The sequence below is a fragment of the Xiphias gladius genome, chromosome 2 (genome assembly GCF_016859285.1).
Source record: "Xiphias gladius isolate SHS-SW01 ecotype Sanya breed wild chromosome 2, ASM1685928v1, whole genome shotgun sequence".
In the NCBI taxonomy this organism is placed as follows: Eukaryota; Metazoa; Chordata; class Actinopteri; order Istiophoriformes; family Xiphiidae; genus Xiphias; species Xiphias gladius.
Window position 1 is genome coordinate 6309775 of NC_053401.1, and position 17906 is coordinate 6327680.

A 17906-nucleotide genomic window follows, 5' to 3' on the forward strand; every position below is an offset into this window, starting at 1 on the left:
GCACATGCACAAAATCTATTTTTGTATACACTGCCAAATATTGGGCCATATTGAAAAGAGTTCCAGTCACCAGTGTGTTCTAACAGCTGTTCAGTGCCAGTGAAAGGATTCTCTTTCTAACTTATTGTAGTAGCTCTGCTCCTCCTAATGTTCACTGGCTGAAAGAGGAAGTAAATTAACAGAAAATCTACAATAATTTTCATAATCGGCTAATTGTTTAAGTCTCTGATTCCCAACGTGGGGACGCAAGGCCAATGCATGACCAGGAGAAAAATCATCGAGCTGATCAAATATTGAATTTAGTGGGATTCCGTTGGGAACAATAACTAAAATAAGGGTTCCTCCGAAGCTAGCGAAGCAATAAAAAATCAGGTTAGCGACAGCGTGTAGGAGTGTAAGATGGACACATTGTTGACAGGGAAGAGAAGAAACTGGTGATGCTCGTTAATCAAACATATTAGCTGAATCCAAAATGGGGAGAAGCCTATTTTGCTCTCAAGTTCACAGTAAATATACAGTAGCAGGAGAGCCTTTTATCTCTTATGTGTAAACACTCTGGCAGTTTGGGAAAATTTTAACTTGTGTTTTTCCTTTGCGTAACAAAAATTTGGATGAAATGGGGGTCATTTTATGTTCTTGATTATGTTATATAAATAAAATTTGACCTGGCTCCTTTTGTTTCCCCATATTGCATAAAAATTCAATTTGATTAACCTGTTGGGGAGACTTCCAGTTTATTTAGTATGAGATTTGGCTGCTTTCCTCTGTTCTTTATCATTATAAACTGTATACGCATTTTGGGTTTTGGACTGTGGACCGCACAAAACAAAACACCAGCCATTATAGCCAAGTCTGTGTTTGTGGGCTTTCAAATGTTTATACAAGCACATAAATGTAGAAAAATATGTGTTGTTTCTAAAGTAAAAGGGGGAGCGAAGGAGGAGATAAATGGAACGATTGTATGACTAGAATGGCCAGAATTTGCGACACAGAAGAGCAACTAGAAACCATTGACGTTGGTTTCCAAACAGAGTAAACAAACAGCAACCTAATTAGTAGGAATGATGTGCTGTGGGTGTGAGACAGCAGTGTATTTGGCTGAAACAGAATGTTTAGTTTCATCACGTGGTAGTCGATGGTGGAAGAAGGTCAGAGCCAGGCCATGTGGCTGCTGCAAGCCGAGGGGGTTGAGCAGTGTGGCAGGGGACGGCTTTTATCTGTGAAACAGATGTAGTGCCGTGTGCTGCAAATGGGGGGCGTTGTAGGACCTGAGAATCTGGAGGGATCCAAGGGGAAAAGGGATCTCAGTGCGATAGGTCCCCACCACCAGAGCCGTACTTCAACAGTCGCTCTCTCTCACTTGCAGCAGCACACACTCTCTTGCACATACACTTCTCCCCTTCCCCTCCTCTTTCCCACTCTGTCTTACACACACACACACACACACACACACACACGCTCTCACACACTCTTTGCCTCGGTGCCACTCATTCTGCTGCGCTCTCTTGTTTCATCTCTCCACCGTGGAGTGCAGAGAAAGGTGATTCGGCTCCCGGACTGCCTGGCAGTGGCTAGACTGGGGCAAGCAGAGACAGAGTTGGGGACCTGAGGGACCGGACAGCACTGGGGGGATTTCAGTGGGAAAGATCCGGCGCAAGATTTTTCTCCAGCGGAGATAATTTGCATCACAAAACCTGTGGAAAGAGGACTCTGTCACTATACTGGCTGCACAACCGCTGTCCGCGCAAGAGGTGCCATTTAGTGTGTTAACATGTGTGTGCATGTGTGCGCTTGTGAGTCTGCTCACCTTTTCAGTATGCAGATTCATTGGCTTGGCTTCTTTTCTCATGCAAATGTAAATTGGCTGGTCGCGCTGCTCCACATCTTTGATAGAGACACAGATGGAGCCGGTCTCAGTAATTCAGGTTTGAATGATTATAATGCAACCCTCCATGAATTAGATCAGCTCTGAAGGATTAGTGCATGTTGGTGGCTGTGTGTGTGTGTGTGTGTGTGTGTGTGTGTGAGAATGTTTCGAGAACACAAAACTGAAGAACCAGAGGGTGCTAAATAAAAGATCTCCCCAATAAGACAGAAAACTTCCAAACTAGGTTATCCACGAATTAATGTGCCACTCACTAATTTCTTATGATATCATCCACCTTCTGTCTGAGCGCTTCGATAGTCGATGTGTGTTTAGTGTTTGGATGCATCTGCCTCTTCATGTGTGTGTTGTTATGTATGCTCTCAAACATATCATGCTTGGATGTCATTGGGATCACAGGGGGGGAAGGAGGGGGAGCTAAATGCTATGTGGCACCGTGCCATGTTGCTACTTTAAAGAGGATGTTGGAAGGTTAGACAAATGTCTTTTCAGCCTGTGCACCCCCCCTTCCGTCTGTCTCTCTGCTTCTTTACTTCAACGCAGAGGAGTAAGAAGAATGAGAAGTGTGTTGGTTAAAGCGGCATCATGAGGAATCCCATAAGTAACGTCAGTCGAGCTGCCCCCTCTCCTTCCAGCTGTCCTGTCCTGCCTCCATTTGAAATGTGATTATATGAGTGTGTGGCAGAGTAGATAGATTGAGTATTTGTTGGGGAAAGGGGGGGGGTGGAGCTGATGCTTATTTTAGCTTGCTCTCCCCTTTCTACTCCCCCATGGGATTTGCCCTTGCCTTCCATCTCTCTTATCCCCTGCCTCCATATCTCTGTCGCTCCCTCTATCACTTTTTTTTTTTTTTTTTTTATCTTCTTTCCTGCTGAGCCAGCGAGATGTACTGGTTTAAAGTGGAAGTCCATTCACACAACTGGGACTGCTGGAGAGGCAGAGAGGAAAGAGAGGGGGTGGGGACTCGGGTGAGGGAGAGGAGAATGGAAGTAAAAGCAACCCCCGGGGGAGTCGGCAGGTTATTTATGCGTAGACATTTCTCCACACGTGTTTGGCCAGCGCTTCAATTAACACCTCCACCACTCCGCGGCTGCACTTGACAGATGCTGATTCTGAGAGAGGGCAGAGTGTATTCATTAGTGTTGGCTGTTTGTTTGTAGGGATTTAGCAAATTCAAATTGTTTACTGTGGTTTTCAGTGATTTCTGGGTCATTTGTCGCTGCAGCATTTGGAGCTTCATCGGCTTGCTCTTGAAGTTTGGAAATTGCACAGAAAACAGTGAGAGGCAAGCAGTGTTTTCTGGATAATTCACAAGCACGTTCAGCTGTCCCCATTTCTGATCAAGGCCTGATTAGGTCCTTTTTCCTCAGACCATTTCTTTACTTCTAAAGGAAGAAAAATAGCCCATCATGTCAGAGTGATTGATTTGGTGGAAGAGGTCTGATTCTGATTACTGATTACTGTCCCTTGTGTTCCTCCAGGGGGCGTGATAGACAAGGACCTGCGCCACTACCTCAACCTGCGCTTCCAGAAAGGCTCGGTGGACCACGAGCTGCAGCAGATCATCCGGGACAACCTCTACCTCCGCACCGTCCCCTGTGAGTTACCTTGTCCTCACCCTCCCTCCCTTCACACCCTTGTTACCTCCACTGACCACCTTTAGTGAGACACCTCCAGTATTTTTTTCTGTGTTGCCAAAGCTGGATTACCAATAAAGCAAAGTGGGCAACTGCAATGGGACTTGAGACCTCGAGGTTCCCCCATTAGCCCCAGGTTCACTGTCTGACAATTTTTTTTGTAGTAGATGGATTCCTTAAAAAAAAAGAATGAACTGTGAAAATCAAAACAGCAGATGCCCAGACATCACCATGTAAGCACAGTCCCAATTATGTGTCCAGCTCCAAAAATACTAGATCCTCTATTTCCCATAATGCAACCCAGTAGTGTCTTTCGTTACACCCACCCTGCTTCCTACACGCCCACTTCTTTCTCAAGTCTCAAGCCCAATCCACAATAACCCTGATGACATCACTAAGGTGTCATCAGGGTTATTTTTTCGAACTTTAGAAAAACCTCCCTCTGAAGCCACAGAAGACATTTTACAGCTGTTATCACAAGCTGAGGTCTACTCCCCATGACGAGTAAACTGAACTTTATGTAAAAACAATTTAGTGCCCCTTTAAGAAAATGCAATATGCAAACAGTTTTAGAGTGGATCCTGCAATACTTCTTAATCTTGAACCTCTGTCTTGTCACGGCAAAATCTAGTTTAGGACCTTCATTATGTGAGTGGATTTGCTTACTTGGTGCATATTTCTAAATACAGTAAATCGTATTACCTCAGGTGACAAATCGGTCTCCACTCAAAGACCGCTGATTCACTTGTTCAGCCGATTGGACACCCTAGAGATGTTCAGACTCATGGAAAGCTAGAATTTCCATAGCAACGGTGCAAATCTGCTAAGGACCACATTTATAAAGTGTCGAAAGCTTCAGAACAAGTGACTAAGTGGACCTTGAGTTGAAATTATTTTGTAATTTGCTGTTTCCAAGGTCAAAAATGAACGGTCAGGCTCAACATATTACCACATTTTTATTACCACAAACCCATTGACACAGAGCAAACATGGGGTCAGGTAGGAATCTAGCTGAATACTGGCTTGTTTCTGGAACTCCAGCAAAAATAACTGCTAAACGGATGCGTCAAGACAAGTATTTGAGGGCAACAGGGCACATATAGAAGAACAGAAAGTGGGAACAATGGGGGTTAGCAGGGACAGTATGTTCTGGATATGGTAAATTTTCCATCTGAGAAGAGTGTGTGATTAGATACTTGCTTTCCCTTGTTGCCATGTCGTTTTGGCTTCAGTCGCAAATCTCCCAAACTATGTTTTCTGCTGCTGTAATCGATTAGCTGCTGGAGTGTTGGTTTAGGTGGAATCGGGCTTTTCTGGAAGTTCACATCTTCAAATCAAGTGTTGACTGCAGCTCAGTCTCTAATTAGCTACATTAAATGCTTTACAAGAGCACACAACAGAGCAACTGAGCGTAATGTAGACAATCAGAGATAAGATTTGGAGGGGCTTTAAGCAATTGGTACTTGGTGTTTTTAGTTCAGGACAGCATTTCAAACTCAGCGCTTCCCTGGGTCTCCTGTGGATTATGTGTGAGTATGTTTGTGTGTTCGGCCTTTATACGTCTTATTAAACCCGTAGTGCTTAAATGGGCTTAGATTTACTGATGTTTAATCTACATTCTTTTGACTCCTGTTTGCTATTTGTTTGCCGAATATATGCTCATTGCCATCAGTCAATAGGTTGTGATATTAAAGGGTCTCTCTTTGTGTGTGTACAAGCTGTTATCTGTGTATAGTGTGTGTTGCCTAGCTTTTCTATTTGGCCCAGCTGTCTGGTTGCTGACTCTCCTCTGAATCCTTAATGGAGGGGAATGCATCCTTAATGCATTCTTCAAGGCCAGGCGGATTTCACTGGAGCTACGTTTCCATCTTCCTCTCTGAACAGGAGAGACAAAAAAAAAAGAGCTATTTGTTTGCAACAGAAGTATAATTTTCTCTGATAACTATTCACAGAGCCGCTGCTGGCGATGCATTGGAGATGGAGAAAGAGGTGAACTGTAAAGAGTGAGAGCAATTGGGAGAACAAATAGAGGGAGAAAGACACAAAAGGAAATGGGAGGAGGGGAGGAGGCTTGATGATAGGACACAGACTATGATAACCACATAAGTAAATGGACTGCATTTAAACTGTTGCAAAGACAGAAAGAGAGCTAAGGGTAGGTTAACTGTTGCATTAATGAAGCTTCAGCAATGGGCCTCAGTGCTGCTGAGAGGCTTAGTCATGACTGAGCTGGGCTTTTATATCTGGATGGATGGCTGGATGGATGGATGGATGGATGGATGGATGGATGGATGGATGGATCGCAGGCAATAAATTGAGTATACACATACACATTTGTTTGAAGTACTGCCATTGTTCCCTCGTTTTCTGTTTTATATGTGGTATATTCTTTTCCCTTCAATGAATGGTATCCGTGTTTGTTTGTGTGATATACTGAAAGTGTGCTGGCATTTTGACCATGACGCTCTTAAAAAAGAAATGTAGATCACTGTTCAAATCAAAGGTCAATTGGGAAAATATTGTATGAATACAATGACAAACAGATTGATGGTTTGATGGAAGGATAGGTATAACGCTGATTAGATACTATGATAGGTGCACTGACAAACAGATAAACTGACAAATACACTTGAGAGGTACTGTTGCAGTGGGATCCTTTTAGTCTTTCTACACTGCAGGGACCTTTCCAGGAACCAATTTAGGAGCTCAAGAACTTTACCTTTGTTTTCACCAGAGAAACCAGGGTCTAAATGTAGTTTCTGGGCCCCAGAAAGCCCCTGCTCTGGAGTTAGTACTTTCCAATGGCCTAGGAACTATGATAGCAGAGATTGCTGTACTGAATATTTCTCAGTGGCCAAACACAAACCTTGAGGTGGCCACAACTTTTGTCGAACATTCATGTTTATTTTGTTTAGCACTTTCGTGACTGATTTCATGACATGACTGACAAATCAAAGAAGAGGTGTTCTGGGGTTTTCAGTCGTGTGTGCCACCTCTGCAACATCCATGAAGACATCACAGTCATTCAACAGTAAAAGTAAACTTTCAGCCTGTGCAAAAAATCATGCCTAAAACCACAGTTGTTTAATATGTTATCAGAAATAATTTCCCCATAATCTTCACAATTCTTCTAATAGAAGAAAGGCTTAGGGCTCATAAGCTCTTGGGACAATTTAACCCGATTTACACCTCGCATTAGCATAAAATCTGTTTCCAGCTATTTTATTTGGATAAGGAAAACCCAATCTTTATGCAAGTTGTAAATACAAATAGAATGCACTGTGATGGGATCAAATTAGCCAGACCACTTCTGGCGGCGGTCCTGGTTTGCATTGTGTTTAGATCTCAGCCAATTGTAATCACAATCTTCATAAAGAAAAAAATGCAACTTGAAAGGTCACAGAACTCAGATCAGTCAAGATCCAGAAAATGTATCTAGATGCATGTCACATGTTTTATACCAGGTGTAAATTGGGTCTTCGGTTTAAAAGTGATGTGGAGATTCAAGGAGATGATACAAGGCCAGGGTATGAGAAAAAGAAGGAAAACTCTTATCTACATTTGCGAAACAGAGACTGTTTCAATGGAGGCTGGTGAGATCTATGATAAGTGATAGATCTGAAGTAGTTCATCACAGCAATTTAAACATAACCCTTGAGTGGTAAAGAAGAAGACATTTTTCTCAGGGATGGAGGCTAACGGTCAGACAGTAGGAGAGTTACTGCCACTCGCACCAATCGTGGAGCTTGAACGGAGTCAGCCAGGGCAGCTAAGGCAGTGCCAGCTCTTAGACAAATTGCCTGGTTGAAATCCAAGGTCAGAGCGTTAATAGCCTGAGCCCATGTGAAATCAGGCCTATCGTCTGGTAATCCACATAGATTTGATGTGGGAGATGGAGAGTGGAGAGGAATAAGTGTGTGTAGACTAGTCGTAATGCCTAAGTGGGCTACACTTGATCGAGAATGGCTGAATTGTTTAGGGAAATTTGAACTGGAAAACATGGCCATTTAACATATGCCTTTTTATACTCTGACTTTCACACATATATAGGCAGTGTGTGTACTTTCATTTAGATACCCCAAAGCCGAGCAGAAAAATATTTGAGAGCAGTTTTAAATATTTGAACTAATTATCGAACATTTGACTTATCGTGCATGTATTTAGTGTAAACCCAGACATTTAGAGTAACTAGAAAGTTGGACACATCAACTGAAAGACTTTCATGTTTTCCTCCAAATACTAAATCAAATATGAAAATATGAAAATAAACAGTGCCTCTGTTGCAGGAAAATAAAAATATGTAAAAAAAAAAAAAAGGTCATCAGCATTAAATGACTCAGTCTTTCATGCACTCATTACATTTGTTTCTTTCTTGTAGTCCCTTGCTTGGCTTCTTTCCTCTTCTTCTTTCTTTCAGGTCTTCCTTCACACAAACATTCACACACATTCACATCGTTCTCAGCCGTGCCTTTTAGATCTGTGGACACAGTAAAGTACTTAGTGATGAGCAAGCATGGTCTCTACCTTTGACTCTCTCTGAATAATTGGCTGACGAGCCGGAGGTCAACCTCAGGTGAAAATGTGAAGAGAAGCTCTGTCAGTTTCTCACATCCTCTTTTTCTCAACTCTACCTACATGTAATTAATGTAATGTAAACCAGTTTTGCCCCCTACAAAAATAAAGAGATTTCTACTTGTGTCACCCATCACCGGCTGCATAATGAATGAAGCTAAAGAGAAATTTTGGTTTGATGCATTTATGAAAGTCTTGCTATGTCTAACAAAGTAAAATAATACACATTTATGTATGCCAGGCACGTGTGTGGAAATGACAGAAAACCCGAACCTGAAGCCTGTAAATCCAATATACTACCATAAAGCAGTCCTGCTCTTTGATTTGCAACATTAATGCAACCCGAGGGATCTACAATATGAACAATGACCGAATGGCAACATCTCTGCAAATATTTTTGTCTTCTTATGGTAGATATCGCACAACCCTTGTGGTTACCATTAACCTTACACCATTATACATTTGGGAATGCTGGCTCCATTGATAATAGCCTGGCTACCATGTAAAGAAGGAAGAAGTGGTTTGATAACAGAGGGGGGGCCTTTAACAGAACATCCCCCTGAACATCCTGTCTTTAAAGTGTACAAGTGCATATCTACATTATTTTACTGCTTTGTAAGCTTGCAAGCCCTTACGTTTCTGTCTGCGTGCATTTGTGTGCCTTAGCCTTTACATGCATGCACACGCAACATATGCCTTAATAACAGGAAGTGGTGATCGGGACTGTGAGTTAATGGGGAGTTTGATGCCCACGGGGGCATTGAGTTTGTGTTAATAGCTTGGGCAACTGTGCACAATACTGATGGTGTTTACTAATGAGAGAGTAACGGAGACTGCAAGTCCATCTGTCTAGCCACAGTTGTTGGTTTGATCATCATGGAGTCTTGCAGCATAGCAGGAAATATGAATCTCTTACTTTCTCCAGTTTTCTATCCTGCTGCTGTGCTGCACGTTCCTTATCTTTACTTTTTTTTTTTTTTTTTAAACAAAGCAGAGGTCTGACTGAGTATGTTGGTGCATTAATTTTCAGTTTCTTTAATCTGGTGCTCATCTAAAATTCCAAAATATAACGTGAAAGCACAATTAAAATCTGAATTCTGCTTGAAGTTATCCACCAGGTATCTGTAATTGGCCCCTCTCTCTTTCCTTAGTTTGTCACATGTCTGAGTTTTTATACCTCCATGCAAGTGACAGCCGTGACCAGAGGCATTAAGTTTTTTGATTGTTCGCCCATCTGTCCGTCCAATTCTTGTGAACGTGATAAATCAGGAGGACCTTGAGGGAATTTTTTTCAAATTTGGCAGAAACGTTCACTTGTGCTCAAGGATGAACTAATGAGATTTTGGTGGTCAAAGGTCAAGGTCACTGTGACCTCACAAAACATGTTTTTGGCCAAAACTTAATTCGTACACTTATACCTTTTTATTAAATTCCTTCAAAGTCTACACTACTTCTGGACAGACATGGATATAAACTGCAACTTCACTGGTTGCCGGAGGCATACAATGGTGAGGCGGTAATTCTAGTTGTTTAATAGCCTGATGTCTGATGGATGACATCAATAATCAGGATAATAAGACTAACAGCTCCCCAGTGCCCCTTCATTAATTATTAACCATCTCTGTGAGAAACGTAATAAATGGTAGAAGCGTGAGCCCGGACGGAGTGGGGCCTCATTGTGGAGCATTGAGCTGGGCCCAGTGTATGAATGAATGCGGGGCCGATTGAAGCTTTCGAGATCGAGGTGGACTTGAGGTGATGGTGCACCGTAGGTTGTTTGTTGTGTAGTCAAAGAAACAGGAACACCCACTGTTTGTTTTGCTTGTGTAGTACTTTGTCTCACTATACTTCTCTTTCTGAGAATGGTTAGACAGATCAGACAAATACCTTTAGTCAAAATCTCACTTCCTCGCATCCCTCCCTTTATTCTCTGTTCTCTTTTTTCTCCTCTCGCTCACTCATTGACTCATTGGTGGCAGGGTGGGGTTTCCATGGCAACTGTTTCCAATTCCCGTCTGCGTCAAAGGCTCGACTCCTCTTAAACTCTCAGCCCTCTTTCTTTTTCTTCCCTTCCATACCCCTTCCTCGTCAGTTCCCCTCTGTCTACTTCTTCCCACTCTCTGCAAACGGACACTGCGGGTCAGGGGAGTCTGGAAACACAGACCAGACACCAAGCACCCTGCCCGTTGGAAATGGGATTTGAACATCCCTAAAACTCATAAAATCAAGTTTAACAAAAATAAATGATCCATATGGTCCCTGGGATATGATTACGTATCCCACATGATATTCTGTCTGCCATCACTCATCCTAGCAATGAGGCAGGCACGGAGAAGGGGCTGGAGAAGTGTGTGTGCGCGCGTTTGAGCTGGAGGTGAGCGAGAGTGGGAGAGGTTGACTGACAAGGCGGGACACAGATGTGGATTTGCTGGGTGGTGAGCGTGACACGACGCTCGATGCTCAGCGGCAGATGCGGTCTACTGATGTGAGTGGGAAGAGGTGTGGAATTTGCTCCCTAATTGGCCTTCATCACACCAACCCCCACACCAGCCCCCAAGTTCCGGCTATCCTCCACCCTTGTCAGTACAGTAATGGTGTCGGACAGACAAATCCATCAGGTGGCCCACCTGCAGTCACCTCACCATGATGCTCTCGTGGGAGCTTCCTGCGTCGTCTTCAGTATAATGATCAGACGTCTCTGGGGGAACGAGAGAGATGTAGGAGGAAATGTGAAACCTTGATCCTTCTCAGGAGAGTTGTGCTAGTTTAACATTTGACAAGACACAAACCTTTAGTAATGTAATATTTTATTTACAAACTTTCTTATTTAAAAGTAAATGCAACACCTGAACCCACATAGAGCCACTTTCCACACTTTCAGCATGCCAAGTTACTAATTTTGCAACTTATTTACCTTTTTTAATAAGACGTAAGGCGATGATGGCTCAGCGGCGGGATCGTAATGGAGCTCAGTTCCACTGCACCTCTGCGCTCCCAGGACATGTGACCGCCCCCTGGATTTTCCAGAAATAGATCTGTGAGGTGCTAGTGGTAGAAAATGACTGCTCCTTTAAGTTGGAAACTGGATATAATCAAACTGGTTGGTAAGGGAGTAAAAAAATGAATTAATTTTTTCACAAGGAGTAGTCTTAAGTGTGTCTTATTCATACGGTGCTGTCACCGCTGAGCCCTGGGTGCAAACAGGCAAAAATCACCTCGGTCAATCAGAGTTGGACATTTCTTGGGGATATAGTCAGTTTGTGCACAGCATGTCCTACTAATCGCATATTGAGCAGTGCATATTTGACAAAAGAAGGTGTTATTTAGTGTGCAATGGGACTTGAAACAATCAGTGCATATCTGGGACACTCGAACTTACACGTCTCTTCTGTAGGCCGACTGCAGTTATTGCGTCCATCCTTTCTCATCAAACTCATTAAACTAGCAGGTAGAGAAATCCCTTTCATTAAATGTTCCTACAGAGTTTTGTTTTTAATCTGAGCACTAAAAACCCAAGAGTCCCAACCGGGCTTCTCCGAATTGTTCTGCCAGCACTATCTTTCCTCTAAATGCTTGGTATACATTTGGCAGGACAGCACGGAGAAGTGCACTGCATAAAGTTCCCTACCAGGTATGAAAGTGTGTTGGCCTTATCTCCGGAAAGGTAAACGGAACTGCAAACCTTGGGACATTATTTTAAACCCTGGCTTAACTTTACAAAACACTTTTCACCTCTTTTAAAAAAAAAAAAAAAAAATAATGACACGGTTGTGATCAGACTTTAGGTTATTTATCAGGAATAGCTCATGGGTCCCGGTACACTGTGATCAATTAATCTGGAAAACCAGCTGTAGTGTGTGCACGGGATGTGCGGTGGCTCTTAAAAAATATGAAAGGCAGAGAGGCTTTCATGTCTCATGTATGCTGCCCTAAAGTGGAAGTGAGATATGTTTTTGCATTGAACAGGGAATACATAGAGTATACTACAAATGAGAAATAAAAGCAGAAGGAACTTCTAAAGTGGCTACAGCATGTGTATTCGATTTGTCTGTGTGTTTGCTTGCAGGTGTGTGGGTCTAACTGAGTGGTGAGCAGGCCGATGACAGTTAAATTTTAGTTAACTGTTAAGCCCCATCCCCCTGAGTTACTGTTGCTACGCCTGTCATGCTTTTCATTCTCGCAGGGCACAATTTGCAGTTTAAAATGACAGCTCTCATTACCAGATTTTAGCAGCTGTAGCTAGCTAGCTAATTAAGCCGACATTAGCTCCGTGAGTTGTTTGAAAATTGACCTTTTGATGTTTCCTGCTGACTCATGAAACTAAAAGGTCTTAAATATGCACTTTATGGCTACTTACATTATATTGTACGAAAAGGCTGAGACTAAAGCTGCATGTCCCAGGAAAAAAGCCAGCATCCTCCCCAGTTGATGGTCAAGACAAGACATGTAATGCTAAATAAAGAAACAACATTGTTCTTGCAGCGTACAGTTACTTAGTTGTAGTATTATACTCTAATTATAAAAAGGAAAAGAGAAAAGATTTTAGGACGAGGACTAACCAATATCTTTGGCAAACATTGGCGAATATTTGGCGAACGTGATATCTCCGGTAATGTTGAGCCGCCAACGTTAGCCTAAGCTATGATATAGTAGCATCAGAGCTCCACGCAGTGTGGGAACACTAAACAGGGGATGTGCTAGTCATGAACTTTTATTGTGTAACATGTAACTCCCATAAACTAACCTAGGTAGTCAATGATGTGCTGCTTGGCCTTGGAAGCAAGGCTTGATTACAACTGGAGGCACAAAGCTAGGTAGCTGAACATTCTAACTATTGTAATGAATGTGCAGATAAAACACAGTCTAACCAATTCCTAACAGCTTTGCTCTCGTATAACTGGAAAAGGCAAAAACTCACACAAAAAAAAACCCACCACCCTCCAAACTCTTCCCAGATGAGCCCCCATGCACACCACTTCAATATATGGAGAAATTGAAAGCTTGATAGTTTCTGACTGGTGGTGCAGGCCACTGCCTCTAGACTGAGGACAGAGAGGTGTGTTTGATTTGGTCCACAGAGCAGCTTTGGGACACACCGACCCACAGCCTTCATATGCCCGGAGTCTTTGTGGCCAAAAGGGCGTTTTTCTTTGGCTAACCGTGGTCCAGATCCCTCCCTTCCGAGTGCAGCTGCACACACACACAAACACACAGCCAGGATAACAATTATTCCATATTTATATGCAGTCTGATAATTTAATTATGACTAGAGGAAGGGAGTACTCTGATCACAGCAACTGTCATGTAAACATCTTAATCATGTTATCTCACACAAATCAAGGTCAAAATCATAGGAAGCATAACTCGAATAACAAATCTTGGTTATTCATCAGTCTGTAGAATTACTTCTGTCAGGTAAACGGCTCAGTCTGTTGCCTTTCAGTATTTTGATTCTTAACCACAAGGCCACTCTGACTGACATTTGATTAGGGCAGAGCCGTGACTCCAAATTAATGTTGATGTTGCTCTGTGTCTGCTGAATGTGTAAATAGGCCACTAGTTGCTAAGACTTTGTAAGACCTAAGCATGACAGTGTTGTGTTTACCATTTGTTGCACTGTCCTCGGGTGGCCAAAAAACTATTACTGCAAACCACCATGAGTAGAATGTGAAGAATTCTTTCGCATTATTTAAACATTTTTTTATTCCTCCGCCCGGAGGCATTATGTTTTCGGGCTGTCCATCCACACGTCCGTCTGTCTGTCCCAGTCCTGTGAACGCGATATCTCACACAGCTTTGAGGGAATATCTTCAGATTTGGCAGGAACGTCCACATGGACTCAAGGATTGACTGATTGGATTTTGGTGGCCAAAGGCCAGGGTCACCGTGACCTCACAACAGTCCCATTCTTGTGAACGCGGTACGTAAGGAACGCCTGAAGGGAATTTCCTTACATCTGGCACAAAAATACACTTGGAACCAAGGATGACGTCAGTGGTCAAAGGTCAAGGTCACTGTGACCTCCCAAAACACATTTTTGGCCATAACTCAAGAATTCCTATCCTAATTATGAAAAAAATGCACTCGATACCTTTTATTAAATTCCTTCTAAGTCTTCACTACATAGATTATGAGTCGTGGATGTAACATGCAACTTTTGGTGGTTGGCAGAGGCATACAAAAAAAAATTTTTGTCTACCACAATTTGTCTTTTTGTGACCGTGTTAGTAGCAGCCCAGCCATAAATTGTATTTGTGTGTATAAGTATACTACCCTATCATTTTGTGTGATTTTGTACTTATTTGTGTGTGGCTTTATTTTTTGACACTTTGTAAACATCCTCTTCCATGGAAATTCCCTTCATGAAATTGCATACTTCTGTCACACTGGTATACCATGGGCTTTAACATGACACAGTTTCAGTTGTAGCAATTAGCGCCATCCATCGTAGAGACCGGAGCAGTCAGCAAGGCCAGAGACGAGAGAAGAGAATCCCTAGGATCTGTCTCATTAGAGACAGTCTCACTGTCACAATTCTCTAGTCTTAGCAGCATTAGGCTTCACCATCTCTCATGTTAATTACTGGAGCTGTATGAATAATTGGCTTCTCTTGGATGCTGAAGCTAAAGCCAAGGATGGGATTGAGAAAGAGAGGAACAAGACAAAGCAGAGTCCAGGGTAAAAGACATCAGCGTTTTTTCAAAAGTGAATTCAGTGATTATTTTTGTGCTCGCGAATCAAGTTTCACTGTTAAGGCTTAGAATAGGGATCATTCTCACTTCTGTTCACCAGCCATTTCTGTTCCTTTTCCTTTTCTTACATCCCCCGCCCCCCACGCGTTTTTCCATCAAGTCTGTTCAAATGAGCAGTAAGGTGTTCAGTCACCCTGGCTGACCGTGAATGATGCCCAGAGGGTAGTCGCAGAATTTTGCTAGCAACTTGAAAAACGTCCTGCAGCTTGGGCTGATTTTGACCATCATGATCCTGTAATATTCAAACAGTAATTTAGTCTGGGAGGTTTCCGCACTCGGGCATCCAATCTGTGTGGCCGCTGCTCTCTGTGGTTTTAGATAATAGCAAGACAACTGCTCAGTCTGCTTAGCCGGCGTTCTCACACAGAGCTCTGATTCTGTTTACCGCTGCAAACTGTGAATGAGGGAAAGTTATCAGAATGTCAGATTGTCTGTATCATTATTTGCTTCAATCAGCGCAAACAAGCTTTGACACTTATTACTTACTTAATTATTCAGTTTAGAAGGTAATGATATTACACCAGAAAGTTTATGCACTTATCACATCTTATCAAATCCTATGCAATGAATTGGACAGATTGAAACTCAGAGCACCTTATTTGATGTTGAAGCTCAGGTCTCGACTGACACAGTGGTCTAGTTTTTCAAGGTGTTTCATAAGAAACCCACGGGCTGTGAAAAATTAAATGTAGCAGATCTCATATGTGAGATGCTGGTCTCTTTTATTCTAAAGCGCATGGTGCAATGCAGCAAATGTCTTGGTCAGGGCAACCCTGTCAGTGGGCACCATTAAAAAGTCTTACACGGAAAAATCCACATATTGGTCATACGTTTGGGTCAAGTCAACACGGAAAATAAAAAATTACAGGCTGTGTGATTACTTTTTCTATAGTATCCGCAGCTCTTTTTTATTTGTTTTACTATCTACTTTAACCCGTTTGTGCTGCTGCAGTAGCAAAGTTGCCTTGCAGGGGTGATCCAAGTTTGATCTTATCTTCAAACAAGATTACATCATAGAGTAGCTCTGCCACAGGTTGAAGTGCTAATTCAGGTACAGCAGGCTGACCAACCATGACGCTACTGAATCTGACCTTTTTACTTTACTTTTTTTCAGGGCTTATTCGGAAAGAACAAGGTTAGTTTTCAAACCCTTTTACAAAATGTGCTGTGATGTGATTACTGCTTTCATTTATTAATTAATTTGACACATTACAAGGGGGTTTTTGTGGATGTCTTGATTTTGAGATGTCTTGTGTTGGAGAACAGATGGGCTTTATATTATCCCTTCTGATTCATTTCCTAAGAAAACATTCTTGCAAAGAGGCTGGATGTAGCTTCAGATGTTGAAGTGCTCTTTTTTTTAAAATCTTACCTCTCTCCAGGTAAAAGGCTGTAATGATTTGGGATTTAGTTCATTTTCATGTTCAAGTGTTCAGATTTGTCCAACATCATGTACCTTTGCCGAGGTGTTGGAAATGGGCAACAACTAAATAACCTTGCTTTTTTTTAAACCAAATTTTCATCTTAAGTTGAAAGGGGTCAAAGTCAATGTACTCATCACAATGAGAACTACTCTGTCTCTGGATGACCTTTACTGAAGTCTGAGGAAATTGGTTCAACTGACATCACTTGCATAATCTCAGCTTTTATCAAGTCGCTCTATGGGAAGTGTAGGATCCAAGATTTTTTGAGCCTGATCCATACCCACATTAGGTATGCTCAGAATCAGGGGTCATTAGTGTGAAGTTCATCCTATTCTTTATCTTGTCTTCTTCAGTACAGCCTAACAAGATATTTTTTTTCTTTTTCGTCTAAAAGTTTATGGTCATGTTTCAATTTTCATTTGCTCAGCTTTGCATATGAAAGTGCACAAAAGCAGGAAGTTTCAAAAGAGAAAGCGGGTGCACATGAAAACGGTCTAAGCAATTACTGTTTAGATTTAGATAAATCTCCGGGGTAGCAGGCTGGACAGGTAACATTTGTTTTTTACTTTGCTAATGAATTCAAAGTTAAATTTAAATTATATAACACAGTTTTTAGATAGGGTTACATTTTTAGTGGTAATACCAATTTTAAAGTGTTAGGATAAGCAGTATTGTGGCTTTCCTTCCAGAAGATATTGTTGTTACAGACCGAAGACCTTCGATTAATGATACACTTCTCTCCACCTGGCAACTCCGCCGTCCCAGGTGTACTAGCGAATCCAAATGCTTAGTCATGGTGCTGATTCACTGAAAATGGTGCTCAAAACCTCAAAAACCTCATAGTTATTTGATAGTTTAAAATGCACCATGCCAGCGGTGAATTAGACACTCAACACCAAGTGAGCAGCAAAAGCTGAAAGATCAGCTTCTCTCACTGTTTATGGCAAATTAACTCTGTTGTGCTCTTGTTTATCTTGTTTTTCTCTGCTTCGCTTTGTTTCACTGTGATCCTGACATGCCCTAGAATCTTTCCACTGTACAACATTAAAAGGAAAAAAAAAACAGGCAGTTGTTGAATTGTTGTTTATCAGCCAATTCCACAAAATGCATTCCAGCACTTGTTTGCTTCCTTCACATACAACAGATAGTTTTCAGTGTCAATTTTATTCCTGTTTTTTTTTTTATGAACAGTTTTTTTTTCTATTTTTCTGCCCCTACCGATCAGTTTACTGAAGAAAAAAATGCATGGCGGTTTATTCGGCTTAGCTCTAACCCCCCCCCACTTTCTCCTCCTCTCTCCTCTCCTGAGTTGTGTTTGCTTTGTTTTGCGATGTGCGCAGGAAGATACTTTTCTTGCTCAAGGTTAGATTGTTATGCTGATCAAGGAAGAGCAAGTGCCTGTTTCCCTTTGTTTGACATGAGCAGTGCAGCTCCCCAGACAAACATGCAATACACTCACCCACAGAGATATACACAAATATGCATCAGAGTCAGAGACACTCCGTTTTTATTGCAGGGCAGGGAAGAGAGTGCGCTGTTCAAAGCCAGTGTTGGCTTTCTGATAGCCAACACTGTTCCAGTTTGGCAAAACCCCAGATTCGCTTAGAGCCTTCAAAAACTTATGAAATATAGCGAT

The 17906-nt window shown here is 42.1% G+C and overlaps 1 protein-coding gene across 15 annotated transcripts in view; it reads left to right on the forward strand.

The window, feature by feature from the left end:
- magi2a (membrane associated guanylate kinase, WW and PDZ domain containing 2a) overlaps positions 1–17906 on the forward strand; it is a 206413-nt gene that overhangs the window by 56754 nt on the left and 131753 nt on the right. For 14 of the 15 annotated variants that reach the window (XR_005708722.1, XM_040142883.1, XM_040142890.1 and 11 more), the window contains exon 2: positions 3367–3483. Coding sequence is in view for 13 of the 15 variants with exons in the window: in XM_040142883.1 (XP_039998817.1) it covers positions 3367–3483 (117 nt within the window). In the remaining 2 variants the exon portion in view is untranslated. Of the gene's footprint in view, positions 1–1517; positions 1752–3366; positions 3484–17906 lie in introns of those variants that run through there. The other variant, XM_040142931.1, reaches the window with a different exon arrangement.